At 44.4% G+C, this 21,592-nt stretch overlaps 1 protein-coding gene across 1 annotated transcript in view; it reads left to right on the top strand.

Annotated features, from left to right (window-relative positions):
- Positions 1-21,592, top strand: part of pappa2 (pappalysin 2) — a 75,414-nt gene that overhangs the window by 40,295 nt on the left and 13,527 nt on the right. The window contains exons 17-21 of the mRNA XM_066681306.1: positions 7,239-7,449; positions 9,939-10,107; positions 12,001-12,133; positions 13,556-13,665; positions 16,549-16,620. Coding sequence (XP_066537403.1) covers positions 7,239-7,449; positions 9,939-10,107; positions 12,001-12,133; positions 13,556-13,665; positions 16,549-16,620 — 695 coding nt within the window. The remainder of the gene's footprint in view (positions 1-7,238; positions 7,450-9,938; positions 10,108-12,000; positions 12,134-13,555; positions 13,666-16,548; positions 16,621-21,592) is intronic.

Raw genomic sequence — 21,592 nt, forward strand, 5'->3', positions numbered from 1 at the left:
GTAGCATCTCATTAATATATCTGTAGTGTTCCCTTAATATATCTGTAGTGTTCCCTTAATATATCTGTAGCGTCTCATTAATATATCTGTAGTGTTCCCTTAATATATCTGTAGTGTTACCTTAATATCTCTGTAGCGTCTCATTAATATCTTTGTAGTGTCTCCTTAATATATCTGTAGCGTTACCTTAATATCTATGTAGCGTATCATTAATATCTATGTAGTGTCTCCTTAATATCTCTGTAGCGTTACCTTAATATCTCTGTAGCGTCTCATTAATATCCCTGTAGTGTTCCCTTAATATCTCTGTATTGTCCCCTTAATATCTCTGTAGCGTCTCATTAATATCTCTGTATTGTCCCCTTAATATCTCTGTAGTGTTCCCTTAATATCTCTGTAGCGTCTCATTAATATTCTGTAGTGTTCCATTAATATCTCTGTATTTTCCCCTTAATATCTCTGTAGTGTCTCATTAATATCTCTGTAGCGTTACCTTAATATCTCTGTAGCGTCTCATTAATATCTCTGTAGTGTTCCCTTAATATCTCTGTATTGTCCCCTTAATATCTCTGTAGTGTTCCCTTAATATCTCTGTAGCGTCTCATTAATATTCTGTAGTGTTCCATTAATATCTCTGTATTTTCCCCTTAATATCTCTGTAGTGTCTCATTAATATCTCTGTAGCGTTACCTTAATATCTCTGTAGAGTCTCATTAATATCTCTGTAGTGTTCCCTTAATATCTCTGTATTGTCCCCTTTAATATCTCTGTAGCGTCTCTTTAATATCTCTTTTGCATTACCTTAATATCTCTGTAGAATCTCATTAATATCTCTGTAGTGTTACCTTAATATCTCTGTATTGTCCCCTTAATATCTCTGTAGCGTCTCATTAATATCTCTGTATTGTCCCTTTAATATCTCTGTAGCGTCTCATTAATATCTCTGTATTGTCCCCTTGATATCTCTGTAGCGTCTCATTAATATCTCTGTATTGTCCCTTTAATATCTCTGTAGCGTCTCATTAATATCTCTGTATTGTCCCCTTGATATCTCTGTCGGGTGCCTCATTAATATCTCTGAAGTGTCTCCATGTATCCTCAGCATATGTTCACATATCCTCAAACTTTCTACTTTAGTTCAGTTGGGGTTTTAAGGGATGTATGTGTGTGTGTGTGTGTGTGTGTGTGTGTGTGTGTATGGTTATGTGTATATGGTGTGTCTACTTGGCTGCTGCCTCTGGTCCCCTTCCAGTTGCCCCTTGCCTCTGACTGTGTAAACAGGAAAATGAGGCTGGGAAGACCGTAGGAGGGCAGCAGGCAGGTGGAGGGAGGAAATGGGGCGAGAACAAGAGCGCATTTGATTCTCTACGCTGTACTAGAGCAACTTTAGCAAGGCCCTTGGGCCTGATTCCCCCCAAACAGAGCTGGCAATCATGCTCCACCTACCTTTACCCAGTCCGGGGTGGACAGAGGGTCGGCCGGACCCTCTTCACCCTCTGTCTCCGTGGCCTGAACACAGCAGAAGCTCCTGTAGACGAGTCCAGGTTCCTCCCTCTGCCAGGTTCCAGAGCAGACTGTGGTCAGTGGGTTCTCAGGAAGCTTCAGCGCATTGCGTCACTCTGCAGCTATGCTTATGGGTCTTGTCTTGATGGCAGGACTGGAGCACACTGTCCTGATGTGCTGTCATCCGCTCAGGGATTCAGTACAGTGTGCTGTCTGTTTTCTGGGGGCTTCTGAACCCAGTTCATGAGTTTAACGATGACATGTTGTGAAATAAATCCCCTTTTCAGTGCAGATTCACATTAATGCAAGCCCATCAACATACACTCTGTTTAACAAAACCAGCCAACCAGTTTTCTGTGGTCTGTCTATGTCAGAATTCACAGGATAAAATGAGCCGTTCTGATTCTGCTCCACGTCTGACGTCAAGTGCAGAGACTTTAGAATGGCTCCGCCTCCTTGTCTGTCTGTCCAATCACAGCGCTGGACCCGCGTTTATGTCAGAGCACAAAGACGAGGTTAAACTGAGGGCGGAGAAAACAAGAACGGAGAAGAAAGAGAACTGAGCAAAAACAGCTAAAAACCAGAGCTTCTGCTCCTTGCTCCTCACTGCTGTGCGCTCGGGGTCGGGGTGAACAGCGAGCGGCTCATTATCATTTAAAGGAACAGGTGCTGAAAGCGGGCGTTCTGAACAGGGGCTGTTTACACAGGGGGAGAACACTACTGTGGGGCTCGTGGGGTTTGGACCCAAGCAGGTCACAGACGCTTCATTAAGAAACAGAACTGTGTTCACTGTGGGGAAGAGGGGGAATATGTTGACCTTAAGGTCAGTGGCCAATGGGCAAATCCTAAAACCCTAAAATTACTTTAAGACTAGAGTGATTATACTGATGATGTTGAGACTGGTTCCAGATGGTGCTGGTTCTAAACTGTCAGATAGACACAGTGGAAGATCCACAGCTATTTTTTGGTGACTGTCTTCTTAGTTATTTGCATTATTCCATAATTATAAATAAACCCAAATGCCAATTTATACGTTGCGAGTTCCATCCCATTAGCAAAGTCTACCCAATCTCATGCAGTAAAATTTTAGGATTTTCTTAACCTGAACACAGCTACAGACTCAGCTGCTGCTGTGTGTGCAGAGTTAGAGTTGTAAAGTAAATAAGAACAGAGAGAGAGAGTTCCATTATATTTTTATTAACCAATAAAATTGCTTAAGCACTTCTCACAAAATCTCATTAGATATCTTTTTACCGTACCACCGTCATGTGGCTTCAGGCGCCTCTCAGGCACCTACACCACATAAGGTCCACGTTAGCTAGATCTTTGGTACTCATTAACTTTTAAAGAAAACAGCTTTGGATTTCAATTAAAGATCACACCTTTTTCCACAGAGAATGACTGGGTGGTGCCAAACGTGTAGACGTCCTGTCACCTTCAGTTACTCTTATCTTGGGTTCAGTTTGATCGCAACAACGAAAATCTCAGCAACAACGTAAACTGGGTTTGATTGTTAGATACATTGTTTGTCTGTTGATAAAGTAGGTCAGGTTTGGCAGAGGGATGTGTTTTTGCAAAATGTTGATATTTGTGATATGTTTTTACAACTAAAAGAGCCTGGGGTCAAACTGACCCCCAAAACACCACTGTATACAGGATATAGTATAGCAAATGTAAACAAGACCCTAACAATATATCATGTTGTTTGTTCAAGGGTTATACAGTTTTCTGTGAAATCAGAAATATCTGTTAAATATAAAGCAACTTCAAAACAGTGAAACTTGAATATTTTATCATTTGTTCATTCTGATTTTGCCTCTATCCCAGCTGCACAGTGGTGCAGCAGGTAGTGTCTGTGTCACAGCTCCAGGGACCTGGAGGCTGTGGGATCAAGTCCTGCTCCGGGTGACTGTCTGTGAGGAGTTGGTGTGTTCTCCCTGTGTCTGCATGGGTTTCCTCCGGGTGACTGTCTGTGAGGAGTGTGGTGTGTTCTCCCTGTGTCTGCGTGGGTTTCCTCCGGGTGACTGTCTGTGAGGAGTGTGGTGTGTTCTCCCTGTGTCTGCGTGGGTTTCCTCCGGGTGACTGTCTGTGAGGAGTGTGGTGTGTTCTCTCTGTGTCTGCGTGAGTTTCCTCCGAGTGACTGTCTGTGAGGAGTGTGGTGTGTTCTCTCTGTGTCTGCGTGGGTTTCCTCCGAGTGACTGTCTGTGAGGAGTGTGGCGTGTTCTCCCTGTGTGTGCATGGGTTTCCTCCGGGTGACTGTCTGTGAGGAGTGTGGTGTGTTCTCTCTGTGTCTGTGTGGGTTTCCTCCAGGTGACTGTCTGTGAGGAGTGTGGTGTGTTCTCCCTGTGTCTGCATGGGTTTCCTCCGGGTGACTGTCTGTGAGGTGTGTGGTGACTGCCTGTGAGGTGTGTGGTGTGTTCTCTCTGTGTCTGCGTGGGTTTCCTCCGGGTGACTGTCTGTAAGGAGTGTGGTGTGTTCTCTCTGTGTCTGCGTGGGTTTCCTCCGGGTGACTGTCTGTGAGCAGTGTGGAGTGTTCTCTCTGTGTCTGCGTGGGTTTCCTCCGGGTGACTGTCTGTGAGGAGTGTGGTGTGTTCTCCCTGTGTCTGCATGGGTTTCCTCTGGGTGACTGTCTGTGAGGTGTGTGGTGACTGCCTGTGAGGTGTGTGGTGTGTTCTCTCTGTGTCTGCGTGGGTTTCCTCCGGGTGACTGTCTGTGAGGAGTGTGGTGTGTTCTCTCTGTGTCTGCGTGGGTTTCCTCCGAGTGACTGTCTGTGAGGAGTGTGGCGTGTTCTCCCTGTGTCTGCGTGGGTTTCCTCCGGGTGACTGTCTGTGAGGAATGTGGTGTGTTCTCCCTGTGTCTGCGTAGGTTTCCTCCGGGTGACTGTCTGTGAGGAGTGTGGTGTGTTCTCCCTGTGTCTGCGTGGGTTTCCTCCGGGTGACTGTCTGTGAGGAGTTGGTGTGTTCTCCCTGTGTCTGCATGGGTTTCCTCCGGGTGACTGTCTGTGAGGAGTGTGGTGTGTTCTCCCTGTGTCTGCGTGGGTTTCCTCAGGGTGACTGTCTGTGAGGAGTGTGGTGTGTTCTCTCTGTGTCTGCGTGGGTTTCCTCCGGGTGACTGTCTGTGAGGAGTGTGGCGTGTTCTCCCTGTGTCTGCGTGGGTTTCCTCCGGGTGACTGTCTGTGAGGAGTGTGGTGTGTTCTCTCTGTGTCTGTGTGGGTTTCCTCCGGGTGACTGTCTGTGAGGAATGTGGTGTGTTCTCCCTGTGTCTGCGTAGGTTTCCTCCGGGTGACTGTCTGTGAGGAGTGTGGTGTGTTCTCCCTGTGTCTGCGTGGGTTTCCTCCGGGTGACTGTCTGTGAGGAGTTGGTGTGTTCTCCCTGTGTCTGCATGGGTTTCCTCCGGGTGACTGTCTGTGAGGAGTGTGGTGTGTTCTCCCTGTGTCTGCGTGGGTTTCCTCAGGGTGACTGTCTGTGAGGAGTGTGGTGTGTTCTCCTTGTGTCTGCGTGGGTTTCCTCAGGGTGACTGTCTGTGAAGAGTGTGGTGTGTTCTCTCTGTGTCTGCGTGGGTTTCCTCCGGGTGACTGTCTGTGAGGAGTGTGGTGTGTTCTCCCTGTGTCTGCGTGGATTTCCTCAGGGTGAATGTCTGTGAAGAGTGTGGTGTGTTCTCTCTGTGTCTGCGTGGGTTTCCTCCAGTTGACTGTCTATGAGGAGTGTGGTGTGTTCTCCCTGTGTCTGCGTGGGTTTCCTCCGGGTGACTGTCTGTGAGGTGTGTGGTGACTGTCTGTGAGGAGTGTGGTGTGTTATCTATATACTATCTATATACTATCTATAAATAGAGCGGAAATCATGAACTTTGGAGTAGGTGAATGTGTGTGAATGGTTGGTGTTTTATGTTCTGTTATGATCTTTATCTGGTTCTTTTTCGGCACATGTACAGATCACGACAGATGAAAGAAATCAGAGTGAGGGAAGACACGTGCTGAGAAACCCCATTACTGAGATCAAATCCAGATCTCTTTACTGGAATTTGTCAAATCTGATAACAGCTTGAATCCTGACTAAGAACCCGTCCACTCAGATCCGGATATTTTTAAAAACGAAGGTTCTTGTCTGGGTTTTGGCCTTCCGTCCACACGAAAATGGCATTGTAGGTCACGGAAAATGGAGGTTTTTGAAACAGATGGCATGCTGTTTTCAGGTAGGGGGTGAGAACCTACCCCAAGTGAAGGAGTCCAAGTATCTCAGGTCTCGTTATCGAGTGATGGGAAAAGGGATTATGAGATTGACCGTAGGTTAGGTGAAGAGTCTGCAGTAATGTGGTCACTGTACTGCACCGTCGTGGTGAAGAGAGAGCTGAGCCAAAAAGCAAAGGTCTCAATCAGCCGGTCAGTCTACGTCCCCACTCTCACCTATGGTCATGAGCTCTGGGTAATGACTGAAAGAATGAGACTGCGGATACGAATGGCTGAAATGAGCTTCCTCTGATGGGCACTGGGTGTATTCTCCGTAATCAGGTGAGGAGCTCAATGATTAGGGAGGAGTAGAGTCACTGCTCTTTTGCTTTGAGAGGAGTGGTTCGGGCATCTGATAAGGAGCCTCGTGGACGCCTCCCACTGGAGGTACATCAGGCACGTCCAACTGGAGGGATTATATCTCTCTGGTTGGTCTGGGAATGCCCGGGAACCCCCAGGACAAGCTGGGGAAAGTTGCGGGGGACAGAGATGCCTGGGCTTCTTTACTCGCTCTTTTGCCACTGTGACTCTGAAATGGATTAAGCAGAAAAGAGGATGATGTTCATTGTGAGTGTACGAAAGAAAACTGAGCTTTCCGTAAATGCTGACATCGCACAACATGTCTGTCTCTGGCTGAAATACAGATAACTCCTCACTCCATCTACAGTGAGTTACATACACTATGCCAAACGTAATCACTCACTCAATCCAAGTCACTTCCATGTCCACAGGTGTAGGAAACTAATCACCTAGGCATGCAGACGGCCTCTACTGCAACTTCTGTTAACATTTAGAGGATGGCACCTTCCCGTTCCAACATGACTGTGCACCAGTGCACAAAGCAAGCTCCATAAAGACATGGATGAACAAGTTTGGTGTAGAAGAACTTGGCCTGAACCCAAAAGAACACCTTAGGGATGAATTAAAGCGGAGACTGCGAGCCAGGCCTCGTCCAACATCAATGTCCTCATTAATGCACTTCTGGAAGAATGGTCCGAAGGTTCCCTTAAACAAACTCTTTTGTGGAAAGCCTTACCTGAAGGGGAAGGGTGGGCCAACATTAAATTAAACCCTGTTGATTAAGAATGGGATGTCACTGAAGTTCATATGCATACAAAGACAAATAAGCGAATACTTTTGGAAAGGGCACTATTAAGATCTATTCAGTAAATTCATGACTTGTGTAGTGCCCTGCATAGTGATTATGGCGTGATTCAGGATTAAACCTCTGTGTTTATCTCTTTCTTCTTTGTGTTTTGATGTCTTTCTTTAAGAGGTAACAAGGCCCCCTACTGGAGTGGAATGATAATGCAGACGTTTCTGCATTTGTCTGGAAGGGGATATTTTGAAAAATGGAGGAAGGATAATTTGTCGATAAAGTTTTTTAAAAATATCCAGCTCCGTGTGGACAGGGCTTTAGAAATGAGAGTAGACCGTCTGATAAAGACTGTACCGTTAGCGTGCATGTAAACATTCACTTTATAATTGATTTGTGTTTGATTACACCAAGGTGAGAGCGACACTCTGGCCTGCCTTGAGGATGGACTATGGTCCTTCCCTGAAGCCTACTGCAAGATTGAGTGCTTGGATCCTCCCGTCATTCCCAGCGCAAAACTCCTGACGCCTCAGTGCGAAGGTAGCCGGCATGACGTGGGAACGGTGTGCCGCTACAAATGCAACCCTGGCTACTCTGTCACTTCTCTGAGCACGAAAATAAGAAAGTAAGTCCTGACTGCTCTGTATCAAATGAACACAGCTTGGCTGTGTCCCGATTACACACTTAAAACTATTACTAAGTAGTGTTTGAGTGTCTAGTATGTAGTGTATTTAACAAGGGTGAAGGTTGAGCATGTTTAATAATCCACAGTGCACACTTGACCCAGTGGATTTTAGAGTATGATAATGATGGACAATGTTATCCTACAATCCAATGGGAAACTGAAAGGGAGGAGTTTCATATCTATGGAAATGACACTGTGCACTAAACATTAGACAGAGGAATGTGAAGCTTATATTGAATATAAATGGTTTTATTATCACACACTGCACTATTTTAGTGAAGAAACTGTTATTTTATGACATACACTGTGCACTACACACTGTGGAGGGAGATATTTGAGTTTTAACCTTTGAAAAGAAATGGCTGTGTTACAAAATATGTGGCAACTGCAAGTGAAGGGCATTAGTTGGGAGTTTGTAGGTCTTGTGCTGTAGTAGCTGCTTCTAATCTTCGAAGAACACTTGTCACTATATGTCAAAACACTGCTGTGAGAATTAGCAATAGTCATCTACAAGCAGAGAGAGAGAGAGGGAGAGAGAGAGAAAACTTCCTGAGAGATTGGACGGTGTGGGACTGAGCAGCTTTAGACAGTGCAGCTTAGCACCCTTCCAAAAGGTCAGAAGGGGCCAACGTTTACAACATTGGCTTTATGGGTTATTAAAATATATGAACATCCTTTAAGCACTTTTAATTGGCCCTTAATATGGCAAACGATAGCCAGCAGGTCTCATAAATCCTTTTAAACGCCCTTGTTTATTAAAAACCTTGATATGTTATCCCTAAAAGGCATTCAGTTTTTTAGTGAGCAGTGCAGCTTCCGTGTGTTTCTTGCTTGTAAACCCTCCTCTAAGAGCCAGACTTTATTGATTTGTCGCTTGGGTTTGACATCAGATGCCCTGCTGGAGTGTACATGGTCCTGAGGGTTGTGCTGAGATGTTGTGAGAAGTTAAATATAGCAGCTGGCAGTACTCTGTAGGACCCTGTGCCCAGTCTTGTTTCCTGTATGCCAGGCTGACCAACAGCTGTTCCCAAACTGGCCCCTCCACACTAAGAGCATTTTCACACAGGCGAGTCTGAACCAAGGTTTGTGTTTTGTTAAATATCATACATTTGGTCCAGTACGTTTTGGTTTAACACTGCAGTTTAACTAGTGGACTCAAGGACTTTCCTAGGACCCGTCGTCATCACCTGCGTGGGCTGTGCCTCCCCACACTTGACACTGGTTTGTAGAGAGCCAGGCATCTGAATGAAGAGATTCCTTACTATAAATAATAATTTGTTTTCTCAGATTAAGATGTGTCTTATATAAGACACAAACACTTACATTGCTTACTTTCACTGGATGATCAGTGCTGTGTCCTAAATCACATCCACATGCACTTTACTTTCTATACTACTGAGTACCATCCTAATAATGATGCAGTACATTTTAAACCCTATATATTGTGCATACATTTTCACACTGAAGACGAACCACACGGGGCCGGACCGAGAGCACATCTTTTGGTCAGACCAAACTGTCCTCTCTCTCTCTCATGTCCCTCTCGCTCTCGCTAGTTAACCGACCACCATTAACCCTTTCCACCAACATGGAACTGATCCGTTCACCAACCTTATATGGAACTGTTTGGCATGTTTCCACCAAAATGAATTGATTTCATAGTTCATTCCCAGGTGAAACCAAAGAAGAGTAGATTTTTCAGTGTGAATGATGATGGTGTCTGTGAGTTTGTTCAGATAAAGAATCTCCAGAAAGAGCTCAGATCCTCAAATAAAGTGTTATGGCACAGTGGAACTTGGCGGGTCATTTACAGTATGCTATATGAATAAAGGGAAGGAATTAAAAACAGAAAAATGCTGTGTCTTTGGGTTTTCTGCACTCTCAGAAAAAAGATATATTAGAGGTACAATATTGGTCACTAAAGGTACAAACTGTGTAAATGTGCATTTAAAGGTACAACAGTGTTTAAAAATCCAGTTTTGTTCCTTAAAGGTACATTGCATTCTCTTCTCCAGGAGGAGAGATACATATACAAAACAAAATAAAAGTCCAGGAGATGAACTGGGACATATGAAATCCACACAATTTTATAATCTACAATTTTAATAAAATAAGCTACAATTATGTTCCCTAATTAAATGTACAAATATGTACCATTGAGGGTATCACCACAGTGACAAATTTTCTAACAGTGTGGGGAACCATTTCTAGAACCAGGGTTCATTTAGTGGAAAAGGCTAACTGTCCTTGCTCATTTCCATCTGGCTCTCCTTATTGAACTGCCCACACAGGGTTAACAATCCAATTGGTTTGACTGACAGAATGACAGAAGCTATAGCTGAGCCTGTGGTGTTTCCCTCCCACCACTTCCCCAAACAATACGTGTTGTCGTTTAAAAAAAAAAAAAAAAAAGTGTGTGTGTGTTTCAGGAGATTCCTGAGACTGGAGTGTGTGGAGGGGGGCAGGTGGCAGCAGGGGGCTTGTTCCCCGGTCTCATGCCCAGTTCTGCCGGCCATGTTCGAGGGCATGTACAAATGCACCAACCACCTGCACTTCGACAGTGTGTGCACTCTGCACTGCCCTGACCCCAGCGAAAAGGTAAACACCATCTGTCTGCCCTGCAGTTACCCCAGGGGCTCCCACTGCCCTTCCCAAAGCTTCACCTGCAGCATGAGGATAGGGCATTGAGGATTAGTCTGACTTAACTGTCTGTAGTTTAACTTAACATCTACAAATACTGCTGTAACTGCTACTGCTATATAACAAATACTCTCTAAAACTACAACTACATCTACTACTGCTACTGTCACTAAAACTACCGCTACAACAAGTACTGCTATTGTTACTAAAACTACCACTACAACTACCACTACATCTACTACTGCTAGTGTCACTAAAACTACCACTACAACTAGTACTGCTATTGTTACTAAAACTACCACTACATCTACTACTGCTACTGTCACTAAAACTACCGCTACAACTAGTACTGCTATTGTTACTAAAACTATCATTACAACTGTCACAACACATATTATTGCTACTATTCATAAAACTACCACTACAACTACTACTGCTACTACTGCCATTATCAATAAAACTACCACTACAACTGCCACTATATCTCTTACTGATACTATTGCTAAAACTACCAAAACTGCCACTATATCTACCACTGCTACTATCAATAAAACTACCACTACAACTGCCACTATACCTACCACTGCTACTATCAATAAAACTACCATTACAACTGCCACTATATATATATATATATATATATATATATATATATATATATATATATATATATATATATATTACTGATACTATTACTAAAACTACCAAAACTGCCTCTAAATCTACTACTGCTACTATCAATAAAACTACTACTACATCTACTACTTCTACTATCAATAAAACTACAACTATATCTACTACTGCTACTATCACTAAAACGTCCACTACATCTATTGCTGATACTATTACCAAAACAAATACTGCTGATACTAGCACTAACACTGCCATTACATCTACTAGTGCTACTATCACTAAAACTTCCTCTACATCTACTACTGCTACTATCACTAAAACTACCACTACATCTACTACTGCTACTGTCACTAAAACTGCCACTACATCTACTACTGCTACTATCACTAAAACTACCACTACATCTACTACTACTACTATCACTAAAACTACCACTACATCTACTACTGCTACTGTCACTAAAGCTACCACTACACATCTACTACTGCTACTATCAATAAAACTACTACTACATCTACTACTTCTACTATCAATAAAACTACAACTATATCTACTACTGCTACTATCACTAAAACGTCCACTACATCTATTGCTGATACTATTACCAAAACAAATACTGCTGATACTAGCACTAACACTGCCATTACATCTACTAGTGCTACTATCACTAAAACTTCCTCTACATCTACTACTGCTACTATCACTAAAACTACCACTACATCTACTACTGCTACTGTCACTAAAACTACCACTACATCTACTACTGCTACTATCACTAAAACTACCACTACATCTACTACTACTACTATCACTAAAACTACCACTACATCTACTACTGCTACTGTCACTAAAGCTACCACTACACATCTACTACTGCTACTATCACTAAAACTACCACTACATCTACTACTACTACTATCACTAAAACTACCACTACATCTACTACTACTACTATCACTAAAACTACCACTACATCTACTACTGCTACTGTCACTAAAACTACCACTACAACTGCCACTACATCAAGTACTGCTACTATTACTGCAACTACCACAACAATTACACCTACTGCTATAGTTAATACCACTAAAGACTTTCAGATCCTTGGTGCAGGGTAAAATAATCTGTGACTCTAGTATTTTAAAATCAGCTTTAAAATCAGTTTAGAAACAGGAAGCCAAAACTGAGCATGTTGTTCCCATATCATTACTCTTACAGTACACAATCCGCTGTACCAAAGATGGCAGGTGGACAGAGGACTTCTCCATGTGTAAGAAGATGGAGGGAACTTGCCAGGCCCCTGCAGAGCTCCACTCTGTGGAGTACACCTGTGACGACGGTCATGGAGTAGGTGAGGATTTCAGCCCACACAAATGAGCCAATTCAGTGGGTTTGGCCATTCGATTTTCATAGTGAATCAGGAAAATGGAAAATGTTATCCGATTTTTGTTTCAAAATAAGAAAAAATAAAACTGGAAACAAACTATTGTCCAGTTTTTGGGTTAAAATGGATAATGGGAAAGCACGTCTTATCCAATTTCTGATTTGAAAAGTTAAAAACGTCTTTTTTTCTGGAGGTGTTGTTCACTGCTCTCACTGTTCACCGAGCTGCTGTATGATTTAACAAGCTCCAGAGAAATGGATTAATGGATACAGTCAGAAAAGAGTCATGGTTAATCCACTGTTGATCTTATAGATCATAATAATCATATAGATCATAATCATAGTGCTAATAAACAGTATACTCATTCATTGTTTGTAAGCACTTATCAATTTCAATGTCGCGGTGGGTCTGAAGCCTACCCGGAATCACTAGATGTAAGGCAGGAACACACCCTGGAGGGGGTGCCAGTCCTTCGCAGGGCGACACACACTCACACATTCACACCTATGGACACTCTTGATTAGTCGATCCACCTACCAACGTTTGTTTTTGGGAGTGTGGGAGGAAACCGGAACACCCGGAGGAAACCCACGCAGACACAGGGAGAACACACCACACTCCTCACAGACAGTCACCTGGAGGAAACCCACACAGACACAGAGAGAACACACCACACTCCTCACAGACAGTCACCTGGAGGAAACCCACGCAGACACAGGGAGAACACACCACACTCCTCACAGACAGTCACCCGGAGGAAACCCACGCAGACACAGGGAGAACACACCACACTCCTCACAGACAGTCACACCCGGAGGAAACCTACGCGGACACAGGGAGAACACACCACACTCCTCACAGACAGTCACCCAGAGGAAACCCACGCGGACACAGAGAGAACACACCACACTCCTCACAGACAGTCATCCAGAGGAAACCCACGCAGACACAGGGAGAACACACCACACTCCTCACAGACAGTCACCCGGAGGAAACCCACTCACACACAATGAGAACACACCACACTCCAGAAGAGACTCCAGATGAAAAGATGTGTCGACACATTTTTAATAACAATAAGTTACACATATAGCGCCTTTCACACACCCAAGTACGCTTGTGCACATACACTGTACATACAGTACCATGTTTGAGTTACGGATTGCGGTGTAGTACAAGGTCTCGCCGTGCTTAAGAAAGAAGGCTACAGTGGAGTTGCATATGGATGAACACTTTGCCTGCGGACCTGCCCAGCTGTCGAGCCACAGACGACCAGTGCTGGGCCTGGACACTCTTTTATTTATTTATTTTTTTCAGTATGTTCATATGAATATATTCAACAGATGCAAATGAGGGCTTAAGTAAAGCTTGCCTTGTGTCTCGCGGCAGGTGCAGTCTGCTACCCCACATGCGTCGCACCCCTGAGTGACCCTGTGCTGTTGGCCAACAACTTCACAGCTGAAACGCTCAAACACTGGGTCCTGCCCACCAAGGTTCAGGTGAGGTCATGAGCGTGACTGTGTCCGTCCAACTTAAATTAACACTCTGAATCAGCAATGCAGGGCGAGGGGAGAGTTTACAACAACAAAGTCAGTATTTTACATCACGTCAAACCTCAGCAACATTTCAGATCTTCTTCTTGTTCATTGTTCTTGTTCTACACTGTACTCTGACACAGCTTGTCGGTTCCATATACACTCTCAGAAAAGAGGAACGATAGCGGTACATTATTGTCACTAAAGGTACAAACTTTGTAAATGTAACTTTATAAGGTACAGCAGTGGTGTTAGAGTCCAGTTGTGTTCCCTATAGGTTCTTTACACTCTGTTCTCCAGAAGGAGAGGGGGATCTCTGTAATCTTTCATTATACAACTATGGAGAATAAAAGAACACAATAAAAGCCCAGGAGATGAAAAGGGGGTGGGGTATGAAATCTACACAATTTATTTTATTGTGGGTTATTAGACCCACTATTTCCTATTCTGAGACAGCGGTGAGAATATTATATTTTCTATATTTCATTGTCAGGTTGTTTTAGTTGTTTAAAGATGAAATATTCTCCCTTTGTCCTTGAGGAAATAGTTCTCTGACCTGCTTTGTTCAAACCCCATGAGCCCCACAGCAGTGTTCACAACAGCCCCTGTTCAGCACGCACCTGTTCCTTTAAATGATAATGAGCCGCTCGCTGTTCACCCCGACCCCGAGCGCACAGCAGTGAGGAGCGAGGAGCTCTAAGAAATAAGAGAGATTTTCTCCACTCTCGTTTTCACTGTTTATGTGCAGTTCTTTCATTTCTACGCTCTAGGGTTTTTTAATATTTCCGCATGATCCTTTTTATTTCTTCACTCTCGTTTTCACTGTTTTGTTTGGGTTTGGTTTATTTCTGTGCCCTTCTTTTCACCGTTTTGGCTTCTTTTATTTATTCTATTCCTCTGCTGTTATTTTGTTCCTCTTATTTTCCTGGTTCTCTTATTCCTCCTTTTTAACCATGTCATGTTCTTTTAAACGGTAATGAACCAAACACCACTCTCTCCCCAACCCCCCACAACTCCCTCACACCAGCGCACAGCAGAAAGTAGCAAGCAACAATTTCTCTGCCCTTGTTTTTTCATTACTCTCTTCTTGGTTTTCTCTGTTTTTTTTTCCCTCTCATTTTCACAGTTCTCACTCAGTTCTTTAATTACTCTGCTCTCCATTTTCACTGTTGCCGCTCAGTCCTTTTATTTCTACGCTCTGGTTTTTGCATGTTTTTATTGTTTTCTTTCTCTTTTCCACTCTTGTACATTTTTGGGTTATTTTTCTCTGTTATAATTGCATCCATCTCATAATTGCTAAAACATATATTGACTATTAAACGTGAGCCACAGTTGCTGTGGTTTTATTTTCGCAGCTTGCCATGATTAATATTTCACAGAATAGATGCCACTCGCTGTTTTTTTTTCATTCTTCTCCATACACACTTCTCACACACAGCACACAGAGATCGGCTCAGACCACACCAACACGAGTTCTCTGGCCGCGGACCAAGCTTTTCCCCCGAAAACTGACCTCTCTGCATAACAACTCTGCAAGCGATCCCCTTGTGGAAGGCTAATACATATGAATGTGCTCAATCTCATGCAATCAGGCTTGAGCCTCGAAAACTGCCCGTGCAATCTGGGGGATGTTAAAAGATTACAATGTATTTCTCCCAGAGAGAGGCTTCTGCTGCGTTTCCCGTGGCTCGAGAGCTGTTTGACAGCGAGCTAACATGAAAGGCTCAGATGCTTGATCTTTGTTTGGGTGGCCCTACCAGGCGCCAGGAACCTGAGTGGCTTCAGAGGGAATAGTTTGGAAGCAGACGCAGATCCAGAGTCATGCTATTGGCATATCTGCGCAATACGTTGCCCTGGTTTGACCCATGCCTTGCTCTGAACTTGGAATCAAGGCGGACCCCATCTTTCTTCATCTCCATACCCGTTTGAAACAGTGACAGTTTGGGGGGAAGTGTTTATACAGGAGACAATTAAAGCGCTCCATTTCTTAAGGTGTCAGGCTTTCTTTATTTTTTTTATTTTTTGCTCTGTTTATAACCGCACTTCAGCACCCTTACGCAGGTTACGCTTTCCAGGAGCAGCGTCCAAACTCTTGTAGATTGGGTAAGTGCAGCGGAGGAAAGGTCAAGGTAGGAGGGAGATGAAGCGGAGATAAGGGACTGATTTCCAAGAACTCCATGGTGAAACAGGCCCAGGAATGGATCTGATTTCCACATGCGGGAACGAATAGCAGTTTCACGTCAAATCAGTGAAATGTCTGTCCAAACAAGAGAGACAGGGAGAGAGTCTGAGAACCAAACACATTGTTTCCTGCTTGTTTTCCAGGTTTTTACCTTTTATGACCGTATATATTTGCATGTACTCTTAGTACCATATCATCACCATCTGATCAAGATGTTATATTTCATTTCAGACATTTATGTAGAGTATATTATACAGTTCTGTAGTTTTAATGAAATGCCTTTGACCTGCTTTAGTAAAAAACAACAAGGGTCAACCCCCACAGCAGTGTAAACAGCCCCTGTTCAGAACGCCCGCTTTCAGCACCTGTTCCTTTAAATGATAATGAGCCGCTCGCTGTTCACCCCGACCCCGAGCGCCCAGCAGTGAGGAGCGAGGAGCAGGAGCTCTGGTTTTTAGCCGTTTTCTCCGATTTTACTCTACGAACACTGCTTAACGTGGTGGGGACAAGATCAGAAATGTCAGGAAGCGATGGAGACTAAAACAGACGTTCTAGCAAATGATGGGGACAAAAGGACCTGTCTCCAGCATCTTGAGCATGCATGACATCTATGGAGTTTCTCACTATTGATGTCTTGTTCTCTTTGTGTGTGTGTGTGCGTGCAGAGCATTGTGTGTACAGGAACAATGAAGTGGCATCCAAACCCGGAGCAGATCCACTGTATTCAGTCCTGTGAGGTGAGTACTGCCTGGACTAGACATACGTGACTGGACTGGAACACAAATGTCATTCTCACCCCTTCACGGGGAGCGAACTTCATTCTTCAAGAGCCGTGAAAGCCCACAGCAGTAGGAGACTGTAAATAACCGCTGCTGGAAGACTGGAACACTAATGTCGTCTCCTCTATTTTTTTGTCTGCTTTTCTCTTTCGCCTGATCTCAGCTGGCTGTTTACCGCTGTGGTGCTGCGAGTGTGCCACGGGGAGCTTGATGAATAACGCTAGTTTCCACATCTGCTCCTTGTCAGCTGTAAAAGAATGAGCGCTCTGACAGAGCTCTACCAGCCAGCCCAAAGCGAAGGTGGTCCCGCACTGCTGGAGGGGCATGAAAAAAAGAGCATAATCAGCCGTGAGCGATAAGGCAGTTGTTGATTGTTTTAGTTTGAAGAGCCAATAATGTGGTCAGCGGGACTCGCCGGCCAAAAGAGAGGAATGTCTTTTCGCCCTGCGCACAGCACATAGCTGCGATTCCGTGGCTCGGAGGGGCCACGTTTAGCGAAATGATGGCTCCCAAAGCAAGCTTATACAACCCATTAAGGCCCTGTTATAATCAGAGGTGAGTAGAGCAGCCCAGGGCAAGTAAACGTCCTGCTACTTCCATGAAGTCATGACTTGAGTCGAAGGGAAAGTATGTCCAGACGTTTTTGTTTCAGCTGCTTGTTGTGGACACAGTTGGGATACAGAGAATCTCCACCGAGGTGGGACACTGCACATGAGCTTAAAGAGTAACTGAATGATTTAAGACCTTTATCTTCATCAATAGCTGAAGGTGTGGCTTTGGAGTGACAAATTAGAATATTTACGAGTCGAATCGACCTGGACGATGTGGTGACACCAGTCCCCTCACCACACACCAGCTGTTATGTAGAGAGGAGATGGCACCAGCTGTTATGTAGAGAGGAGTGATTTGAAGCTGGGGACGATTAGAGGGCCAGAAAATGACCACAGTGTCAGCATGTAGCTGGATATAAAGGTAGCAACCTGTCTCTTTTCCAGGAGATGATTTGGAATTATGTATAACTTCAAGTCAAGACCTCAGTTTTAAGTTTTTAGGAGTCGTGAGTTCAGCACATTGTCCCTGTCACTGTACCCAGATACTGGAATCCCCACAGACCACAGGGACAGTGCCCCCTGTTGGTCCCAACACCTCCAGCAGACACCCAAGCTTCCCTAGGAGGAGTACTCAAACTTGTTTATCGTGAGTAGACTTGTATGTTCTGGTGTTCAGGTGCTGTGGCTGCTGGTTATTGTAGTCAGCTCTGCTTCTATGGCTCCCCCATCAGGTGCTGTTGATGACACATCCACTGAATGCAAATCATTGAGCCATTAGTGAGCCAGTGTTCCCACTCGTGCTGGAGGATAGAATCCACTTGCATTTTCTCCTAATCTCTCTCTCTCTCTCTCTCTCTCTCTCTATATATATATATATATATATATATATGTATATAAACAATGTAGTAAAGCCTCACCCACATCTTTAGCACTTCTCACAGCGGCCTCTCCCCTACAGTGAAATTTTATACTTTTCACCCATAACCCATTTTCCACCAAAGGAATACTTCTTGACCGGTTCTGATCATGATTATTAGTGCCTTGCGGTTTTCACCCCCCTATGTTTCCACCTGTTTTGATGGGAACTAAGGATATGTCATCAGCAGGGGTTGTTGTACGGTTGATTGGTTGTGGAAAAAACAGGACAATGCACCTCGTGTTGCACTAAGCAAAGACCCAGAAAACATACAAATAGAGCACTATCCTGTTTTTTTATTTGCTGTTATATATTTATGTCACACACTGCAAATGACCAAGTACAGCTCCACTGCACCATAATACTTTATTTGAGGCTCTGAGCTCTTTTTGGTGATTCTTTAGCTCGATTCACCCCATGGATGCCATCATGGTTCACACTGAAAAGCCCAGTCTTCTTTGGTTCCAGCTCGGAATGAATTTTTCTGGTTCAGGAAACAATGTATGTTGATGGAAAAGCACCAAATAGTTTCGAATTAGGTTCAAAAACAGGAACCAAACCAGTTCCATGGTTTGGGCTAACAGAGGTAGTGTTACCTAAAGCAAAGGGGTCTGGTTACTTTTTATGACTGCTACACTCAAAGAAAAGAATGGTCTTGAGATGTAGAAAGCCCTGAGCAATGGGATTCCTTGGGAGTGGTGCAGCTCCAAACAATATTGTGATGAGCTGGACCTAGCCAGAAGTAATAATCCACATCAGTACCTCATTAATGCTCCCGTGACAGCCATCAAATCCTCACAAATATGTTCCAGCAGCTACTATAAAGCTTTTCCAGAGGAGTGGAAGCTGTTACTGCAGCAAAGGGGAACACAGTAGCTGTTAAAGAGTACGACTGGCAGTTAAAGCATATGAATTTAGATCATGCAGACAATGATGTGCTTCCTAAATCAGTCACAGCAGAGAAAACCCAGGCACAAGTCTTCACCTCGTCCTGAGCAGGCTGCTCTCTCGCAGGCTTAAAGCATCGAGGAAGGCCCTGCAACGTGTGGTTTACATATAAGCATTAAACAAACAATCCAGCCCTCACTTCCTCCCTCTTTCAACCCACGATTCATGGAATCCGGCTCCTGGCCGTCCAGAGCGCTAACTCTTCTCCGTTGACAAGCCCAGCACCGAAGGGCCAAGGTAAACATATGATCTGATCGCGTGAGCACAGGTCAATTGGACGGGGGGAATTTAAAGGAAGTCTTGGAAGAGGTGGCCATATTAAATCAGTCAACCACAAAGTGCAAGTGTTCTTTAATGCAGAGACGGGACCAGCAAACTCGCCTGTCACGAAAGGGCCGAACGGTTCGATGCCTCTTGGTTATTTGCAGGCTCCGTAATTTGGTATAAGCCTTTATTGAAGCCCCCCTAGCTGTAAAATTGATGAAGCTAACTGCCGGTCTGAGAATATAAATCAGAACGGTGTTACACAGAGAAAGGTTTATGGCCGTGCTGGCTGTCGCTTTTCCACTCGTTGACTGCAATGGGAAAAGCACTTACCTGCAGAGTGGAAGCCTTCGGTACAGTACGACATTCCGGGAAAAATGAAGTGGCAGAGACAGACAGTTTTCCAAAGCACCCGAGGACTTTTTACTGGTGTAAAGTTGCCAGTAACAGCTTTATGAGGTCTTCGTTCTTTGAAAGGAATCTCTGGTAAATACCAATAAAGTTAAGTTTGAGGCATAGCTGGGATTCTTCTACGTGCCGATTTTGCCAGGGTGAAAGGCTACGGTTCTTGACTGAGCTGTGGTCTGTTTTGAAACTCTCCTGAATGTCCAGAAGTGTAGCCAGTTCCGGAGTTTGTTTTTCCGCTGAGCGAGGGTGTTCCCAGAATATCAGAACAGTAATTTGGGGTCCTCAGGAAAAGCAGCCACTCCTGTTTGCCCTTTGCTCCGGTGAGTATTTGGGGGTTAGGCACCTTGCTCAAGGGGATTTAAGCCATGGATGTTGAGAGAGGAGAATGAGCTGATCTTCCTACAACCTCTTGTTTCCTGCCGGTAAAGAGGACAGAATCAACAACCTTTCAGACCCAAGCCTGTTTCTCTAACCATTAGGTCATAGCTACCCCCACATTAGGTCGTGGCTGCTTCTACTTTGGGCAAAGGCTGTCCCCCATTTTGGGCCACTGATACTCCACATTACACCATGGCTGTACTTTATACTCTGGGCCATGGTTGCCCCCACATTAGGCCACAGGTGCCCACACATTGGGTCACAGCTTCCCCCACTGTGACGCATATTAAGCCAAAATCATGCAGAATCTGGAAGAAACGTTGTGGGCATCTGCTAATGCAATATTTATTCTATTCTGAGTGCAATAACACAATTGTCCTGTCTTCAGCTCTTCAGGGAATGCTTCACACTGGATTTTGGACCACTTGGACCATCTTTCTGAAGGTTTTTCATGCAGCTTCAACACTCCAGAAAACACAGTTCCACTACTCCATAGCCTAATACTGGAGGGTTATACTCTCCTCCGTAGCCCATTCTTGGCTGGGTGTGCTCATGGGCATCTGCTCTATGGAGATATTCCAAACTGTGTCAGTGAGGGTTGATCTGAGTGGATTGATGGTGCTCCAATAACTACCTATGAGATAAGTTGGGTGAGATGAATTTTGGATCAAGATTTAATCATGTTAGCATCCACATCAGTACCTGACCACACTTGGGCATCATGGCTGCTGTCAAATCCTCAGACCAGTGATCCCACATGGTGTAAAGCCCTTCCACATTAGCAGAAACAGTTACTGCAGCAAAGTGTGGACTCACTCCTGATGAAAACTCTTGCAAAATGAGATGACCACACGCGTTATGGTGCCATGCAGTGTACAAGATAGTAATTATCTGGAACTCATGACCCCGACAAGAGCTGAGCACTTGCTACCCCAGGCATACCAAGAGCCCTGAGACCTCCAACAATGTCATCTGGGGTTCTTTTGGGGGCCTGTCTTCTGTGCCCACATCAGAGCCAGCTAGAACTGCTCTCCTGCCTTTTAGAGTTCACAACCCCAGTCTCAAGCTTGGTCTGGGGTGTAGGTTGTGCGTGCAAACCGTGGTATGAAATAATCTAACCCTAGCTCTGAAAGCCTGAGTGCCAGGCCTCTTATACACGAAGCGTTATAGAGTAAAAAACAAGCACAATTTGATTTCAAAAAACAAAGCAGGACGGATCATTTTCTGTAATTATAAATAATCATTATCCGCATCTGAAACCAATTACCATGAGCGCAGGTCAGCAAGGGACGCCAAGAAAATGTCCATTAGGACCTTTTCCGAAGCGGAGTTTCTGATATGAATCTGTAAAATGAAGAAGGATGGTTGAAGTGCACCGTTTGCGGTGTTCTTCAAGAGTTAAGCAGACAGCTTTCATTCCGTGTGCGTCCTATTTTAGCTCGGCCTGGAACTATCTATGGAACAC

This window comes from Hoplias malabaricus, chromosome 9 (genome assembly GCF_029633855.1).
Source record: "Hoplias malabaricus isolate fHopMal1 chromosome 9, fHopMal1.hap1, whole genome shotgun sequence".
In the NCBI taxonomy this organism is placed as follows: Eukaryota; Metazoa; Chordata; class Actinopteri; order Characiformes; family Erythrinidae; genus Hoplias; species Hoplias malabaricus.